Source organism: Halichoerus grypus, chromosome 12 (assembly GCF_964656455.1).
Source record: "Halichoerus grypus chromosome 12, mHalGry1.hap1.1, whole genome shotgun sequence".
NCBI classification, from domain to species: Eukaryota; Metazoa; Chordata; class Mammalia; order Carnivora; family Phocidae; genus Halichoerus; species Halichoerus grypus.
This window is the reverse complement of record NC_135723.1, coordinates 28382485-28401563: the sequence shown is the minus strand read 5'-3', so window position 1 is coordinate 28401563 and position 19079 is coordinate 28382485. Positions and strand designations below refer to the sequence as shown.

At 37.1% G+C, this 19079-nt stretch overlaps 1 protein-coding gene across 2 annotated transcripts in view; it reads left to right on the top strand.

The window, feature by feature from the left end:
- SEMA3E (semaphorin 3E) overlaps window positions 1-19079 on the top strand; it is a 246189-nt gene that overhangs the window by 157365 nt on the left and 69745 nt on the right. For both annotated transcript variants that reach the window (XM_078060095.1, XM_036107927.2), the window contains exon 4: window positions 1930-2049. In XM_078060095.1, coding sequence (XP_077916221.1) covers window positions 1930-2049 — 120 coding nt within the window. The remainder of the gene's footprint in view (window positions 1-1929; window positions 2050-19079) is intronic.

Here is a 19079-nt window from a genome sequence, read left to right as displayed (position 1 = left end):
AAGAAAGGAGAAGGCAAAGGCAGTAAGCATGCTATCCCACGATGTGTTTAGGGTCTTTCCTTCTGGAACAATCGATCTTTGGTCTCCGTAACTTCCCCGCGGTGCACGAGGTTGTGTAGGAGTGGCAGCTCTGACCCATTTCCAGGCCCACAAAAATATGCACGAAGGGACTTTCATGTGCTAGGAGTCGCTCTGATGACACAAGACACAGCTTTGGAGGAAGGCATGCACGTCTCCTTTTGAAAGTTAACTCATCCTTTTTTTTTTTTTTTCTTTTTTTAGTGAGAAAAAAAATACCATGTAAAAGACTAACACACGTTATACCAACTTCTGAGTCTCTGTAGCAACTGGGTCACAGCCAAGGAGTGAGTCTTGCTGCCTTAGTCCACAGCATGGTGCTGACTAATCAGACACACGCTTAGGCTGTGTCAACCTAAGCCCAGCAGACCCAAAATGTAGTCTAATCTGCTCATTCTAGGTGTGACAGGGTTTCATGAGATGAAAAGCAGGTGCTTATAGTGATAGGAGAATAGAATATTTTCCCCATGCCTGAATGATCAGATTTTTCCAGTGGTATGGGTCACCCTGAGAATAAATTCTACGTGAGTGGGAAATTGAAGAAAATATATCTACGTGCTCTGGATAATCAGGTTAGTAGTACATTGCTCATTCTGAACAAGGGAATGCTATAATCTGAATCACTTCTGGTCAGATGGTTCTGGTGGCTTTTTCACCCAATACTGTTCTGTGAGAGATTTTAAAAGTCATAACCTGCCCTTATAAAACATTATATTTACTGTCTACCGCATGTATTGATTTCAGAGTAACACTTAGCATTAAAAGAGTTTAGTATTTTGTAATTTATTTTAAATGAAACAGCAATACCTAATTTACCAGGAAGGTGTTTGCTAGAATTAATTTAGACAAGTTGGTTTGAGCAGTTTTAAACATTTTTCATTTAGCATATTGATCATAAAACTCACCTAGTGATTTATATAGTAAGATTTGTTAAGCATATAATATGTATTTGGGACTGTGTTTAATTAACCAGGGAATACGAAGAAGTGTAAAATAAATATTCTGTCCTCAAAAAAGTTCTAGTTGAATCCCAATGTAGGCAGACTAGAGCTCCTCAGCCAAATGTGGCCTGCCATCTATTTTTGTAAATAAAGTTTTATTGGAAGCTAGCTGCACACATTCATTTTTGGATTGTCTATGACTGCTTTCATGCCATATTCACAGAGGTAATTTGTTGAGACAGAGACCAGTTGGCCATTCGAACTAAATATATTACTCCCTGGTCCTTCATAAAAAAAAATTTTGCTGATTCCTACACAGCAGTCTTATAGTAATAGGTGTAAAATGTTATTTCTCTTGGTTAGCTTTCTATGTATTTATTTGAAAATTCTCTATGAAAGTGCTTTGCATGAATTTATGAATTTGAAGATAGGACTTATTTTTCCAAACATCAAAACTCTGTAATGCCTTTAAGTCTACATATGTTTCTTTAAGGGTAGCGAAGCCTTCTCTAATTACTGGTTTTCTGACTTTGTGTGATTCATTTGTTTATATGTACTTGAAAAAAAAAATAACAGCATTGGGAATAACTTAATTACTTAGTGGAACATGCATATCACCATGCAAATCTTTGTTTGAATAAATTTCTGAACAGTACTTTTTTTTACTCCCCGGTTATGTGCTAGAATACCTGAAAAATGATACAATCCCATTATAAGTGTAATTCATGTGGTGAGGCTAAAATGTGCATCGGTCAACCAGTCTATTCTTCCACTGTTTCTTGCCTCCTCTAGCCAAGAGAGACTTGAACATGAAATTTGTGGGGTTAGGGAAAACAGAAATCAAAAAAAGGACTAAACTTTTTTTTTTTTTAACATTACCCAATTTCTTCTTTCTGTTTTTCTGCTTTAGAGTGAATGTGCAAATTATGTTCGGGTTTTGCATCACTATAATAGGACACACCTTCTGACCTGTGGTACTGGAGCTTTTGACCCACTTTGTGCCTTCATCAGGGTTGGATACCATTTGGAAGTAAGATAATTTCATTCATGTCAAGAAAAGTCATGCTTAAAAGAACATTTTTTTTTTTTAAAGAAAGGTTGTGGCATTTTCTTTGGTGAAAAAGAAGAGCATTTGTGATATACTGATGAAGTTTTCCCAAGTCAGAGAAAAGATTTCTCCAGACCTTTAAAATCCTTGTCAGCTCTAAAACCTCTGAATCATTCACTTTATGTATTCATTCTCTGAACAGCTTCATTCACTTAATTGTGCACTTAAAAATAATTCTTCATATCAAACTCTGTTCTCTGTTGTGTTCTTACATAAATTTTATTAATGTAACCACCGAACTAGAATGTACATATAAATATATTTAGAAATAAATTTATATAAGCAATATTACTACATATAGTATTTTACAGAGGATATGCAAAGACTTACTGATTTCGTAACTACTCTTTTTTTAGACAGGTGAGGTGAGGGAGCTGGAGTTGGGGGATGGGGTGGATAAAACTGACTGAAGTTAAATATTAGTAGGTGAGAGCTGTATGTCCTAGACCCCACTACAAGGTGATCAGCATAAAGAAAACAGATCCCGAAGAGAAGAGAAGAGAGCAAATATCAACTGAATTCTGTCACACATAAAACATTGACTAAAATGCAAGCTTGAAGATCAATTAAAAAAATATTATCTGCTACCTTTTTTTTTTATGTCAGAAGGCAGAATCCTACAGGAAGATGGGATACAGATAAAACAGACATCTAGGGGTGCCTGGGTGGCTCAGTTGGTTAAGCATCTGCCTTCAGCTCAGGTCTTGATCTCAGGATCCTGGGATCCAGCCCCACATCAGTCTCCCTGCTCCACTGGAGTCTGCTTCTCCGTCTGACCCCCCCTCCCCTGCCCCATCGTGTGCTCTCCAAAATCTTAAAAAAAAATAAAACAGACCTCTCGATATTCTGTAGTGAAACAGCTACAGTCCCTTGATTCTTATACTCTGTTTATGAAAGGGCAGCAGTGACCCTAAATTATTTTCAACCACCACATATAAAGAATAACATTCATTTCACTGGTGAAAAATCATGTTTGATATCCCTTACACTAGTTAACACTCAGGTGTGCATATAATTAGTAATATCTGAAGGGCTTAGTTTAGCTGCCTCTTGAGAGCGCCCCTGATTGAGGTACTTCAGCTGCTAAGTGTCCTTATAGGCAGGATTTTTGATTAGCATATTTTAAATGTTAACTAACCACCCCTACTTGTAGATTAAAGCTAAGGAGCATACACAAACACATCGAGTGTACTCACTGAATTATTTTAAAGAATCAATACAGTTGATCTGCTGGAAGAACTTCAAAAAGAGATGTGTAAGGCAAATCAGCCCAGAGCAAGGTCAGAATATTTACATGTATGCAAAGTATACAGAAAGACATGTATACCTATATGGGAAGCCAGAATATATACATTTTGTGATGCAGATCTTTTGGCAACAGATCCTCTCAGTTTTCATTTATCTGAAAATGCCTTGATTTCATTTTTATTTCTGAGGGGTATTGTCCCTGGATATAAAATTTTGGGTTCACAAGGTTTTTTTTTGTTTTTGTTTTTGTTTTCTTTCAGCATTTCAAAAATACTTTATTGTCTTCTAATCGCTTTCTGACATATATTCAGGTTTCTTATATATTGATATTACCCTGTTTGGAATCGCTTTATCTTTCAAGATTTTCTCTTCATGTTTGGCTTTCAGCACTTTTTCCACAGTGTGCCAGTTGTGTGTGGTGGTGGTGGTGGGAGAATGATATTTATATTTCTTGAAATACTGAGATTTTTAGATACAAAAGCTTATGTTTTGCATCAAATTTGGCAAATGTTTGGCCATTATTATTTCAGATAATATTGTTTCATGCTCTCCTCTCTTTGGGAGTTGGTGTGTGCACACGTGCATGTGCATGAGCTAGTGTGTGTATGGCATTATGCCACAAGTCACTGAGATTTTGCTCATTTTTATTCAGTCTTTGTTTTCTCTGCTTTTCAAATTGGATAAGTTCTATCCATTTATTTTCAAGTTTATTAATCCTTTCCTCTGATATCTCCAGTATGCTGTTAAGCCCACCCCAGTAATGGTCAATACAGATAATGTACTTCGCAGGGCTAAAACTTCCGTTTTGTTTATATTTCATTGCTTTAATGAGCATTTCCCATATTTTTAATTCATCGTGACTATATTTTTCTTTAAGCCCTTGAACATATTTTTAACAGCTGTTTTAAAATCCCTATGTGCTAGTTTTGACATCTGGGTCAACTTAAGGTAAGTTTACATGATTGCTTTTCCCTCTTGACTATAGATCATATTTTCTTATTTCTTTGCATGTCTAGTAATTTTTATTGTGTACCAGACATTATGGATCATATGTTTTCAAGACTGTGGACTTGATTATCTTTTAAAGAGAGTTGATTTTTATTCTAGCAAGCAGCTTACTTGTCTGGACTCAAACTCAAAAATCTCTTGTGATGGGCGGCAGCCAAAAACCTCTTTCAACTTTCCAGACAGTGCTTTTTATGCTCTGCTTGCACATGCAGTCAGGTGTCAGCCAAGGATTTGGGAAAGAATGTATACATGCAGTTGAGGGTGCCTCCCTCCATTTCTGGGTATCTCCTCTTGCATTTCAGCTGCCCTGGTACTTTTAAGTCTCTGTTCTCTGACTTTCCAAGCTAGTAAGTCTATAGTTTTCTGCTTGAGTTCTAGCCATTCCTCACCATATGGGTTAGGGGATTTCCTTGAGTGAAAAACTCTCTAGTCTTTGCTCTTAACTGATCTCCATTTTTTTTTAAATAATTTTTTAAGAAATTACTAGTTTATCATCATTATCTGTGTGAGAGTCCAGACAAGCTGATTGTCATTGGTAGAAGTGGAACTATGTGTAATTCATCCTCGTAAATGATATAGAAAATTTTTCTCATGCAATTATCTAAGTATCAATATGATTGAAAATGCATTTTGGAAAAAAATCTGCATGTGTCATGAAAGGAAATCGTGGATAATGGGATAATAAGAATATTGAAATATTTATTCCCAAATCTCCATGTGGAGGCTTGATAACATTTTTTATGAGAGAATGAGAAGTTACACATTACTATAGGCAAGGAAAATGCTTAGTTTAAAAAACACAGAGGCAGGCATATATGGGATAGGTTTGTGGACATTAGTTGGGTTGGTTGGGGGAACATCAGAAGATAAAACTGGGGCAAATTGGCATAGGATTTTAACGCTTAGACAGTGGCATTTTATAGTTACTTCTAAAGACAGCACAGAGAAGATGAAGGAATTTGAGCAGGCTGAATGACATGACATGAGTAATATTTAGGATTGATTCAAGCAGAGAGAGATGAAGGGCAGAGGGAAATTAAAGAAGGCGATTACAGGAGTCTGCAAGATCATGAGGATATTTAATAGTGTTATCACAATAGCAAAGGAAAGGAAGTGTGGAACTGATGTGAGAAACTCCTCAGCAGGGGAGGTTATATAACAACATTTTATTGGAAGTTGCTGACTAAAGGGAATTAAAAAACAATTCCAATTTTATTTCTTGATGATTGAGAAGAAAAGCAAGAGGGAGCTCAAGAGGCAGAGTAGGTTTCGTGAACACATAAAAATATGCTCAGTATTTCTCAGTTATAACTTCTTCATTTCTTTGTATAGTTATTTGAAAAATTTATCTGCATGCTGGGAGAGGGTGTTATCAGAATAAGTTGAATTATTGAACCCTGGTTAGTTATTTGTCCCTGGATGAGTCTCCTGTCTCTTTCTCCTTCTTCCCCCACCTCCATCCACCCCTCTCTTATTCCTTCTCTCTCTGCCTCTCCCTTTATCCACATGCTTGGAAAATTCCGTTATTTAGGTGGCAGTGCATGTCTAGGGAGTATCAGTGTAAATAGAGACTGAGCAGACAGAGTAGTATAAGGCAAGTCAGGTTAGTACAAAAATTTATAATCACTTGAAATAGGATAAAAAATATTATAAAATGATAAACAACATCAATGCTACAGAGAGGGCAGTTTTGCTAAAGGAATGAGTAATTAGAATGTCAGAGATTAAGAAGTGACTGAATAGTGACCAAATAAAGACCAAATAGTGACCAAATAAAGACCAAATAAAAACTGCCTATTTAATCCAGAAATAAAATTGTTAAGGGGAAAAAAAAAAAGGGAAAGATATAAAAACTGTAGGAGCGTTCAAAGAAAGTTTTTCTTAGGCTAGCTAGATAGAGAAAAATTAGTTATCAAGTAACAGGATATGGCCACTTCTTGCAGGTAATGAGGGCCGGGTGGGAAGTAAGTTTGCTGAGAGGGGGTTGTGGGATATTTAGTAGAGAGATCTCATCAACAGTTGGATATAAAGGGCTATTTTTTCAGGAGAGAGACCTGAGGTAGAAATACAGTTTTGAGAATTAATTGTGTGTGTGTGTGTGTGTGTGTGTGTGTGTGTGTGTGTGAAAGCTGAAATCTTTAGGCATGATATCATTGGCTAAGAAGATAATTTGAGTCTTAAAAAGGGAAAATAGCTAAATATGGAGCCCAGAAACGCCAAAACTTGAAAGGCTGTTGGAGGAAGACACGCATTCTCTCTGTCTCTCTCTGTCTCTCAAACAAATAAATCTTTTTTTTAAAAAAAAGGAGGCCTGGGTGGCGCAATCCATTAAGCATCTGACTCTTGATTTCATCTCAGGTCATGATCTCAGCATCGTGAGATCCAGCCCCACATTGGGCCCTGTGCTCAGCAGGGAGTCTGCTTGAGATTCTCTTCCTCTTCCTCTGCCCCTCCCCCTGCTTGTGCATGTGCTCGCTTGCTCTCTCCCTCTCAAATAAATAAAATAAATCTTTAAAAAAAGAACAGAAAGCCTGGTGGAGGAAGAAGAACCCACAAAGGAGATTAGAAAGGAGTGACGAGGAAGTTTAGAAGGAAAATCAGAATGACATAGCACAAAAATAAAGGAGTGATCACCAAAGTTAGAAGTTTTGAAGAGTCAAAGTGTCATTGGACCTAGGAAGTCTTTGGAGGCGTTTATGAGAGGAGTATCAGTAAAATGTGCATGCAAACTGTGGTCTTCTGGCGTCAAAGATTAAAGCCAACTTTCTTTTGAATCACTTTTATCTCTTTCACATTGCATTATTTTTAATTTTTTATTGAAGTATAATATAAATACAAGAAGTATGCAGCATGCGAATAAATGGCTAGATCATTTTCACAAATGGAAGACCCCTTTCTTACAAGTACCCAGGTCAAATCCTTTATTTTATTTTTATTTTTTGTTTTTATTTTCACCTCTTTTTTTTCACATAGGGCATAAACTCTTGGGGTATTTTTTCTAATATGTCCCTTCTAGTTTAGTCTTCAGTTTTAAAATTGTTTTTCCTTCATGGCTTTTTTTCCCATGATTCTTTAGTCTTTCAAAGTTAATTTTTTTAATTTTCTTTTTCTTTTTTTTTTTTTGAATTTTTCTTTTTCCCTTTTTCAACCAACATCTTATCAGTCCCTTTTTTAAAAACCTTTTTTATTGGGGCGCCTGGGTGGCTCAGTCATTAAGCGTCTGCCTTCGGCTCAGGTCATGATCCTGGGGTCCTGGGATCGAGCCCCACATTGGGCTCCCTGCTCCGCGGGAAGCCTGCTTCTCCCTCTCCACTCTCCCTGCTTGTGTTCCCTCTCTCGCTGTCTCTCTCTTTGTCAAATAAATAAAAATTAAAAAATCTTTTTTATTTTTCATTTTTAGAGTCCTATTCTATCCCTTCATAGTAGTTAACCTTATTTTTGGTATATATATATATAAGTTGTTCTGTCTAAAATTTTGGGATACAGTTTCTTCTAACAGACCAAAATATACCTTAAATCTCTAGTGTATGCCTTTGTTCTAGTCTCCTGACTGATCACATTCTCTCCCTTTTTTTTTTTTAATTCCTCTTCTTTCTTTTTTCAACCAACTTCTTATCAATTCCTTTTATAAAATCTTTTATAATTTTCATCTTTACAGTCATATTCCATCCCTTCATTGTATTTACCCTCATTTTTGTACATATATAAGTTTTTCTTTCTTTAAAATTTTGGGAGGCACTTTCTTCTAACAGACCAAAATACGCCCAAAATCTAGTGTGTGGCACTGATCTATGCACCAGCCTGATCATATTTGATCATATTCCTTTTTTTTTTTAATCTTTTTCTTTTTCTTTTTTTTTCTTTTTTCTTTCATTCCCTTTCTTTTCCCCCAGTTTCAGGTCTCTTCTGATTTGTTTAGCGTATATTTTTCTGGGGTCATTGTTACCCTGTTAGCATTTTATTCTCTCATTCGTCTATTCTCCTCAGGACAAAATGACAAGACAGAAAAAATTACCTAAAAAAAAAGAATAAGAGGCAGTACTGACTGCCAGAGACCTAATCAATACGGACATTAGTAAGGTGTTGGAACTAGAGTTCAGAATGACGATTTTAAAGATACTAGTTGGGCTTGAAAAAAGCACGGAAGATATTAGAGAAACCCTTTCTGGAGAAATAAAAGAACTAAAATCTAACCAAGTTGAAATCAAAAAGGCTATTAATGAGGTGTAATAAAAAAATGGAGGCTCTAACTGCTAGGATAAATGAGGCAGAAGAGAGAATCAGTGATATAGAAGACCAAATGATGGAAAATAAAGAAGCTGAGAAAAAGAGAGATAAACAACTACTGCATCACGAGGGCAGAATTCGAGAGATAAGTGATACCATAAGACGAAACAATATTAGAATAATTGGGATCCCAGAAGAAGAAGAGAGAGGGGGACAGAAGGTATATGGAGCAAATTATAGCAGAGAACTTCCCTAATTTGGGGAAGGAAACAGGCATCAAAATCCAGGAGGCACAGAGAACCCCCCTCAAAATCAATAAAAATAGGTCAACACCCCGACATCTAATATTAAAACTTACAAGTCTCAGAGACAAAGAGAAAATCCTGAAAGCAGCTCAGGACAAGAAGTCTGTAACCTACATTAGATTGGCAACAGACCTGTCCACAGAGACCTGGCAGGCCAGAAAGGACTGGCATGATATATTCAGAGCACTAAATGAGAAAAATATGCAGCCAAGAATACTGTATCCAGCTAGGCTGTCATTGAAAATAGCAGGAGAGATAAAAAGCTTCCAGGACAAACAAAAACTAAAGGAATTTGCAAACACGAAGCCAGCCCTGCAAGAAATATTGAAAGGGGTCCTCTAAGCAAAGAGAGAGCCTAAAAGCAACATAGACCAGAAAGGAACACAGACAATATACAGTAACAGTCACCTTACAGGCAATACAATGGCACTAAATTCCTATCTTTCAATAGTTACCCTGAATGTAAATGGGCTAAATGCCCCAATCAAAAGACACAGGCTATCAGATTGGATAAAAATACAAGACCCATCAATATGCTGTCTGCAAGAGACTCATTTTAGACCCAAAGACACCCCCAGATTGAAAGTGAGGGGGTGGAAAACCATTTACCATGCTAACGGACACCAAAAGAAAGCTGGGGTGGCAATCCTTATATCAGACAAATTAGATTTTAAACCAAAGAGATGAGGAAGGACACTATATCCTTTTTATTTTAAAGTCCTTCCTGACTTCGGTCATCTCATTTTTGAGTTTTTCTAATTTTGTTTATGGTTTATTTCTTCTGTCATTTTCTTAATTTCTTCTAAATTCTATTGAAATGATTATGGTTGGTTCTAATTTGTTTTTGTGGCATTTTTTTTTTTTTTTTTGACAAACCTTCGTTGTCTGTGGTAAATGTTATTCTGTTCCTTATTCTTTTTTCTTACAAGAACATTGTACTGGATTTAGCTGGGATCTTTCTTTGTTGCTCATTTTTATATAAAATTTGTTTTTCTGAACTTTTAAAAGGGAAGTGTGGGTCAGAATAGATGTCTAGTACCTTCATGTTCTGGAAGTCACCATTCTGTTTTGTTTTATGAAGTGTTAAAAAAAATATGGAGAAGTGTATAAAAATGCTTCTCCTGACTATCATCTCTTTATCTTTTATCAGGATATTGCTTTTTCTCTGACCTCCTTTATCTTTTTCTTAGACAAATGGTATTCTCATTTCAGCAGTTTCTTCTTGGAAGGGAGGTGGGCTGGTGACTTTTGAGGGTTCATAGAGCTTCATCCTTCCCACAGACCTCTTGCAGTCACCCACAGATTGACTCAGCAGAAATTCCTCCAGGCTCAGCTGATGTTCTAAAGCGATGCTACGCTCTCAGGGAGCACTTGGAAATTTGAGAGTTCTTTTTTTCTCAGGTGTATCAAAACCTGGTTGCTTCTCTCTGCAAGATACTAATACCCTATGTGGTTTATAGCTCATGGTAGTTCATCCACACCTGCTCATACCCGAGGACTCATGGAGAGGTCTCAACAGCCAGTTTTGCTCTAAGTGTGGTCAGTGAGCTTTTGGTTTTGCATTCCCAGTCAATCCATCTATTTTTCTGGGAGAATTTACAGAGAACAGAATGAATGCCCCTGCTGGTATCCTTGCAGAAGTTCACAGTACCATTTTTTTTTAAGACTTATTTATTTATTTCAGAGATAGAGAGATAGCACAAATGGGAGGGGCAGAGGGAGAGAGAGAATCTCAAGCAGACTCCATGCCGAGTGCAGAGCTCAAAGTGGGATTTGACCTCACAACCCTGAGATCACAACCTGAGCTGAATCCAAGACTCAGATGCTCAACCAACTGCACCACCCAGGCACCCCTCACGGTACCTTTTAAATAGTGAAATGCTATGTGAATATAGAGTAATACATAAAATACAACACATTTGTGTCTCCCTCTGATTTTACTCACTTTCCAAAGAAAATGGAAATTATATGTTGAATGTAGAGGTTCAGATAAAAAGAAACAGAGGTTCAGGTATAAAACATGTATCTCACGTTTTCTGTGAGGCAGGAGTCCAGGTACAATTCAGCTGGCTCTGCTGCTCGAGATGTCTCCAGGACTGCAGCAGCCATTCTGGAGTGCAGTGTCATATCCCACGTTCCTGTGGTGGTTGACAGAATTCAGTTCCTTGCTCAACTGCAGGATTCGAGTCCCCATAATCTTAACGTCTGTCACCTTCACAGCTCAGAGAGGCCACATGCAGGTAGGTCCTTGCCACAGATGTTTTAAGAGGCTGTTTCTGGGCGCCTGGGTGGCTCAGTTGGTTAAGTGACTGCCTTCGGCTCAGGTCATGATCCTGGAGTCCCGGGATCGAGTCCCGCATTGGGCTCCCTGCTCAGTGGGGAGTCTGCTTCTCCCTCTCCCGCTCTCCCCCTCTTGTGTTCTCTCTCTCTCTCTCATTCTCTCTCTCAAATAAATAAATAAAATCTTTAAAAAAAAAAAAAAGAGGCTGTTTCTGGGGGAGGCAAAGCAAAGCCATCGAGTCAAGGGTGAGGAATGAAGTCATTTGTTTCTAAACTTTGCCAGTGACTCTCCTCTTAAAAGAAGCCAGCATTCCCCTTTGGGAGAACCATCAGGATGAAGGGATGAATGTGTGGGCCATCTCCAATGTTTGTCTGCCCAAACTTGGGAAAATATGATTATCCTTGTGGGCATAAGCATTTAAATATAGATTGCTGTCCTATGTCATTAGTGTAGGGTATATTTTCTCAGTGTATTTTTATTGAAAACCTATTTATATCAATTTTTAAGTGTGCAGACTGAATTAGCCAGGCAACTATGCTTGGCACCAAATACACTCAATAACGCACTCTTTGATTTTCAGTGTAGAGTTCTGACACATTTCCTCCAGTGCAGCTCAGCTGTTTAAGTTGATATTATCAGCTTCAAAGTCATGAGGGTTACACATATCCCTCAATCCAGCTTAAGTCTCTTTGAAAATGTGTTAGAAGCTGTATGCAAGTAGTGTTCCTAGCAATTAATCCATGTTTGTACTTCACAGACTGAAAATGTGTATTCTCTAAATATTTTATAATATGCCACTAAGAGATTACAATTTAGACCTAACAGGACTCTTGCCTTTTAGAGTCATATATTTACATATTAAATAGAGACATACATACATACATCTTTACATATTAACATATTTTACATATTACAGTCATACACTTTACATACATTTACATATTTCATTCAGAGTTTGGACTCTGTATTTTCAATAAATATTGAAAATATCAAGGGGTGCCTGGGTGGCTCAGTCAGTTAGGCGTCTGCCTTTGGCTCGGGTCATGACCCCAGGCTCCCGGGATAGAGCCCCCTCATCGGTCTCCCTGCTCAGCGAGGAGCCTCCTTCTCCCCCTTCCTCTGCCTGCTGCTCCCCCTGCTTGTGCTCTCTCTCTCTCTGTGTCAAATAAATATATAAAATCCTTAAAAAAAATTTTTTTCAGGCAGTAATACCTAAATATCCAAAATAGATCAAAACATACATGTTATGAATACATGGATTTTTTAATCAAATATATTTTTTGTCAGGTACTTAATTTGTATTTGTTTCTTAGTTAAATTTTAGTTTCTGCATATAGTACAGAGTAAAATTCCATTGGATAGCCAACAAAACTAGTAACAGTTTCTAGAGGTTTAAAAAATTACCCAGTAGAATTTTATATAACTGATGTTAGTATTTTTTTTACACAACTCTGATCAGTATATCTGTGCATTTAATGTTCTTTGTGTTTTTCACAGAGATACGTATATTTTTATTTCACGAAGTATTTTGTTTAATACCAACTCCTGCCACACCCAGCTTCTAAACCCACAAAATTACAAAGATTTGTATTTTTAAATTTTTTTTAAAGATTGTATTTATTTATTTGAGAGAGAGAGGGAACAGAAGCAAGGGGAGGGGCAGAGGGAGAGGGAGAAGCAGACTCCCCGCTGAGCTGGGAGCCCGATCCCATAGGACCCTGGGATCATGACCTGAGCCCAAGGCAGCTGCTTAACCAACTGAGCCACTCAGGTGCCCCACAAAGATTTTTAAATTTTGTTCTTTCAGTGGTTTTCTGTTTTATTTCTGTTTAAGTACAGTTATCTTAACAGTAGGTGAAAAAATGTTAAGGGTAATAATTTTAAAATAATTTTGTAAAAATCAAGGGTGGGTGTTAGCCATTTGAATAGAACAAATATATGAAGGCGGCATCAAATATTATGCAACATTTATACTTTCAGGTAATTTTTATGTATTAAACCAGCCTTTAGTTAACAAAAATGTCCAGATTATAACTCGCACTAAGGTATTTTTATAAACCTATTGGTCACATGTTTTGTAGGTTAACCCAGGTTGTAATTTCCTGATCCATTTCTGTGAAAGTATATAGAAATGTTTTATTGATTTAAAAATTATGGCAATTTTTTTTATGTTCTCATTTCAATTAAGTGATTAAAAGGCAATATGTATCACCCTATGAAATCAGGTTTAGGTTTTGTTTTGGCCTCACTCTACATTTTTCATTCTGTGAACCAGGTGCTTGTTTATGTATTTTTGACTGAAAATGTAATGAAAATTATGGCATGAAAATAGACATTACTTTACAATAATACTTTGGGGTTTTTTTTGCAGCAGAGAATAGAAATATTTCGTGTGTTAAAATACTTACTGAAAACTAAATGGTGGAGGGGAAATTATATTATACTAACATAGTAACTTTCAAAGATAGTCTATCAGTAGTTCTATAAAAAAGAAGACCTCAATCTTCTGAGTAGGTCAAGAAGCCTCTTTCAGGTTTAATATTGCACTGTATCAAGACTTACTATTTAGAAACTAGCATGAGGAGATTTGTAAATAGAAGCAATATTTTAAAAGAAACGATACATTTTGTCAGCTGGGTCCTCAAGTCATTTTGTACATTGTTTCTTCTGCCTTATTTACTGCAAATCAAAAGTGAGTTTGGCGCTTTCATCAGGAGCCTGCAGTCTTGTTATTTTTGTGATGTTTCAAACCCCTAAAGTTATTTTAAAATGTCTCCGAAGAGAGGGATTGTTCCTTCAGGACCTTCTCTTCTGTCACTCTTAATAGTGAAAGCTGCTTATGCGATCTGGTGGGACGGGAAACAGGATTCCTTGTGCTAGTTTTTCCCTGACGATGATTCCATGAAAGCTCTTGGAAAGGCAGGCTGCTTGACACACTTTACTTTTATGTTACGGCTCTCTGTTTTGCACCCCGAGTGTGAGGCAGTTGGTAAGAATCCTGTCTCTCTCCAGCTCCGTGTGCTGTGAGCAAGGGGAAGGTGCAGAGAGAAATTGGGTGATGCTGTGTTGTCGAGCAGCTTCCCCGTTGGCCCCTGGGAAATGAGGGAGCAGGAGAGGCTGATGTTGGGCCAGAGCTGTACTAAGAAAAGAACTAACAGGCCACATCCATAGGGAGAAGAGAGTGCTGCTATAGGGCTTTGTTTCCCCTTAAAAATATGAATACATGGAGGAAGTCAATAAAATAAAAATTGAAGGTGCTGCCGTGCCCACTTTGGCTCACCTCTTCCATGGCACCTCTCTGTTCATACTTGGACGCTGAGTTTTCCCAACATGGGTGCCCGTGTATGTAACAACAACCAAACAAAAAATGTTAAACTCCGCTTCAAGTTCTGATTTTGTTGATTTGAACTCAGAAGTACTTCATGGACATTCATTATATGCTAGGACGTAAAATACTATCTCATTCACTTAAATGGCTGCATGGTAGTTCATAGAACGAATCATAATGTATGTAATGAAGCGTTTTATTTTTAAGCAGTCAGTCCCGAGGCCATGGTGAAGCAGAGAACGAGCGTGGTGCTTGGGTGGTTGGGCACCTAAAGGGCAAATTCGCTCGCTCCTCGTGGCTCATGGAGCAGTGAGCATTCATGTCTCCTTAGTTTAATCAGATGTTAGAAACTGGCAGCCGTATGCGTAATTCAGCTCACAGCTGTGCTTCGTGTGTCCCAGTGTTTGTTGTTTGCTCTCTTTTAAAGAGCCTACTTTTGAAAGCTGGTTGGTTTCACACTGTAAATTGTGAGTCCCATTGAATTGACATGAAAAGAAGCAGTTGGTGCTAAGCAGTTGCTGCCGGACTCCTCACACGGGGCATGTTATGAACAGTGCTCCGTGGTCCCCATCACTGACACGCACTCCCAGGCTCTTTCCCGTCTCTCATCTCCAGCTGGTCCTGACAGGTATTTGCATTTGCTCCCCAAGCACTAGAAGAATTAGGAGCTTACCCCCAAATCCTTAAGTGCTTAGAATCTAGTAGTCATCCAGTGACCTTGGAATGAATGAATGACTGTGTGGACTAATGAATTAATGAATGGGTTTGTTACATTCCTACCTTGATGTAGAACTCTATTTAGGGTACTGAGAAGTCCAGCTTGAGAAATGAGTGCAAGTGTTGATAAAATAGAATTTTTAAGTACCCTCCCCCACACATTTTTTTCTTTTCATTATGTAGATTTGCCCACTCTTGAACACGCTTGGTGATAAAATAATAATAGATATTTGTTTTTGCTTCTCTGGTCTTGAGAATATAAATTGGGCAGCATGACATAGCAGAAACCTTCTTTAGGTACGCTTTTTTGTTAACTTATAAAATGCATACTGAAAAGTGTACAGATCAAAAAATCATACTCACGATTAGTTTTTACAAATTGAACACATCTGTGTAACCAGTCTCCAGATCACAAAAAAGAACATCACCAGCACCCCAAAATCTCTGCTCTCCACCTTTCCAGTTACTATTCCCTGCAAATAACTACTATTGTGATGTCTATCACCATAGATTAATTAGTTTTGTCAATTTTAGAATTTTATGTAAATAGATCACACAGCATATATTTTTTTGGTGTCTAGCTTTTTTTTGCTTAATAGGATGGTGAGATAAATCTGCGTTGTGTGTCATTGTAGTTCCTGCATTCTCATTGCTATGTAGTATTTCTTTGTATAGATATACCTCAATTTACCCATTCTCCTTTTGCTGATTATTTGAGTCGTTTACAGTTTTGTGCTATTATTGTGAACATTCGTGTGCATGTCTTTTGGTAAACATTTGCATATGTTTTTGCTTAGTATTTCCTGGGAGTAGAATGAATGCATCATGGAGGATACATCTGTCTAGCTTTAGTAAATACTACCAAACTGTTTTCCAGTCATTGTACTGATTTCATGCCGTCCAGCATGTGAGTGTTCCAGCTCCTTCACGCTCCACAGACAATACTTGGCATTGTCTTTCTTCCAGCCATTTTGGTGGGTATATGGTGGTATCACATTGTGGTTTTGGTCTTCATTTTCCTGATGACTAATAAAGTTGAGCATTTTTCATATTTTACTGAGGCTTAGAATTTTTGAGTTACTCTTGTAATGAAATCTCTGGCTGGCCAGTGAAGAGCTGTTTGACCTTTGCCAAATGGGCTGTTGGGGGATTTTATGAGGGAGCAAAAATAAAATATGCAGGTCAGTTTTGGAGAAAATAATTATCTATCATTGATTATTATCTATCACCAATAATATGACCCCTTTCTTTGCTTTTCAAAACTGATAGAAAATTTAAAATAAGGGTCGGAAATAAAATTGGGAGGGAAAATGGTGGAAGAGAACTGTTAGATTATATATAAAGAGATGGTGAGAGAACAGGGAACAGGGAGGGCAGTAAAACTAATATTTCCTGATAATGATAATAACCTTTTTGTCAACGAAGGTAAGTCTGTGAGAAAAGAGTTCTGTAGTTCTCATTGGAAGGGGCAGTGTAGACATTTATGGCATGAGCTTTGGATTCACGAATACCTGAGTTTTCATTTTTTCACTGTAACTTAACTAGATGTTTTACAGGGTTATCCATTACACAGCCATCAGTCATTAGAATTAAATACATTAAAAAATAAATATAAAAACATTTTAAGTATAAAAATAGAATATAAGTCACGTATAAATAAAAAATGTAGCCCAGTAGTGAAGTAAGTACTCAACAAAAGGTAGCTACTTTTATGACCTTTTCCATTTTTGAGCTTTGAGATATAATTATGACATTTTTTATATAAGGGACACTGGTAACAATGAACAGTGTCAACAGTATAAGTCCATTACAAAGAAAAAGAGACTTTCTACATGTGGACTTTTGTACCTCATGCCAAAAACTTAATGTTGTCATAGTTTATCACTTTTCACATTTATAGTACTATGACAGCTAGATGATCTCTTTCCCTTACATGATGGCTATTGGGTAATGGTAGATGTTTTATAGTAGGTACATTAGCCTACTTTAGGTTGGAAATGTTGTGAAACGGACTCAGATTTTAAATATTCTCTTGAAAGTATCTGGAGCAATTTTGAAAAGAATATACCTTAAGATGTTAATAAAATTCTCTAACTCTAAAGATATGTTTGACATTCATTAAATTTAGTAACTGTTAGGAGAAAATGTGCTAACCTGGTGGGTTTTTCTTGTTTTCAAGAATGTTTTCACTAAGACATTTGAGTAACATTAGGTGATTAATATGTTGGCTCCTTACAACTAACTTGAATTTTATTAGTGTAGTCAACTTAAATTAGTTACAAATTTAATCACTTGCTATACTGCTAATTCACGAGCATGATATAGAACAGATGTACATAGAGTTAAATTTGGTGGTCTAATTAAAATATTGGCTTAATTAAAATGACTTGGTTATTCCAGTCTGGCAAATTGAATTTTGTCAGGTTTCACTTCCCAAAGGGAGATATATTTAAGTAGACTCTAATTTCACTCATTTATTGTGTTAACTTTTAAAATTCTTTCATGTTGTGGATATATTTTCCTGAAAATTTGTTTGTATAGATGAAGCAGCTAGGCAGAGAAAGGTAAAAAGTAGTGGAAAAGTTCAATAGGAATACAGGATTCTCGATGTGTTGTTTATCACCAGAAAAAATTAATATATGAGACTCAAACAATATTTAAATGTTAAATATGCTTTTATATGTCCATCCATATTCTTACACCTGAAACATTTGTCAGACTTTGGTAGTCTGTGGAGATTGAGTGATCAACATGTAGATTCAGTTTTATTTCCAGAATAAAATTCTGGAGCAACATTAACAAGGTGGTAGTTTCCTCCTAGTCGAGTGTCCTCAGGAAAGTTTGTTTTCCTGCATAATTCCCCATTTTCTCATTTGTAAGATGAGATAAAGGGTGTCTTCTAATCTAAAATTACACAGCAATGAAATAATATTGTCTTCCTTGCAGTCTTACTGTGAAAATCAGATCATCCCAATAAGAATCTTAATAAATGTAATGACCGTGTATTGAGTACATGCCACGTGCCAGATGTTTTTGTTCCTTTGCTTTGATACTCCTAACTTCCCACAAGGGAGGAATGATTGCTCTCATATAACAAATGAGGAAAGTAAAAAGAAGGTAAGTTGCTTCTTAATGCTGCACAGTAAGTGGCCAAACTTGGACTTTGTGGTCCAAGGTCAAGTTATTTGCATTATGCTGGGCTGCTTTGCTTCATGACATACTGTCTTAAGGCATTTTGTAAACCATGAAGTGCCATATGAAGAGTTTAAGGATGGTAGTAATAATTGTGTCTCAGCAGGCATCATCGTGAATCTGTGCCCCCCCACTGCTCTCTAACTCTCTTAACTTGACTTTCAACCTCTGCCTCCTTCCATAGACATCTTCCCTTTTCTCTCATCCTTCAGTGTCTTCACATTTTACTACCTTTTTGATACAGCGGAGACCTCACTGCAGCGACATTGACAAAACACAACCACAAACGACTTTGTTCTTTGTGTATCTGCCTTTATGATTTACTAACCCTGGTTCACTTGAACCTTTTGCTTTCTCCAGTAGAGCTTCCAAACTGCTGAATCTCCTTAGAGACAATTCGAAGATGTTGGTTATCACCATTGTTATTCAGATGAGCCCATGTACATGTGGTCAGTCACTTTTAGTTCTTAATTAACTGTCCTGGCATTGTCCAAGTCACTACAGTTCTGGAGGTGATATGGGGGTAAAACGATATAATGAAAAGAGTATAGGCTTTGAACTAGACAGATGCAATTTCAGATCTGGGTTCTGCTGCCCACTGCCTCTGGGACGTTAGGTCAATACTTGACATATTTGAATTTTGGTT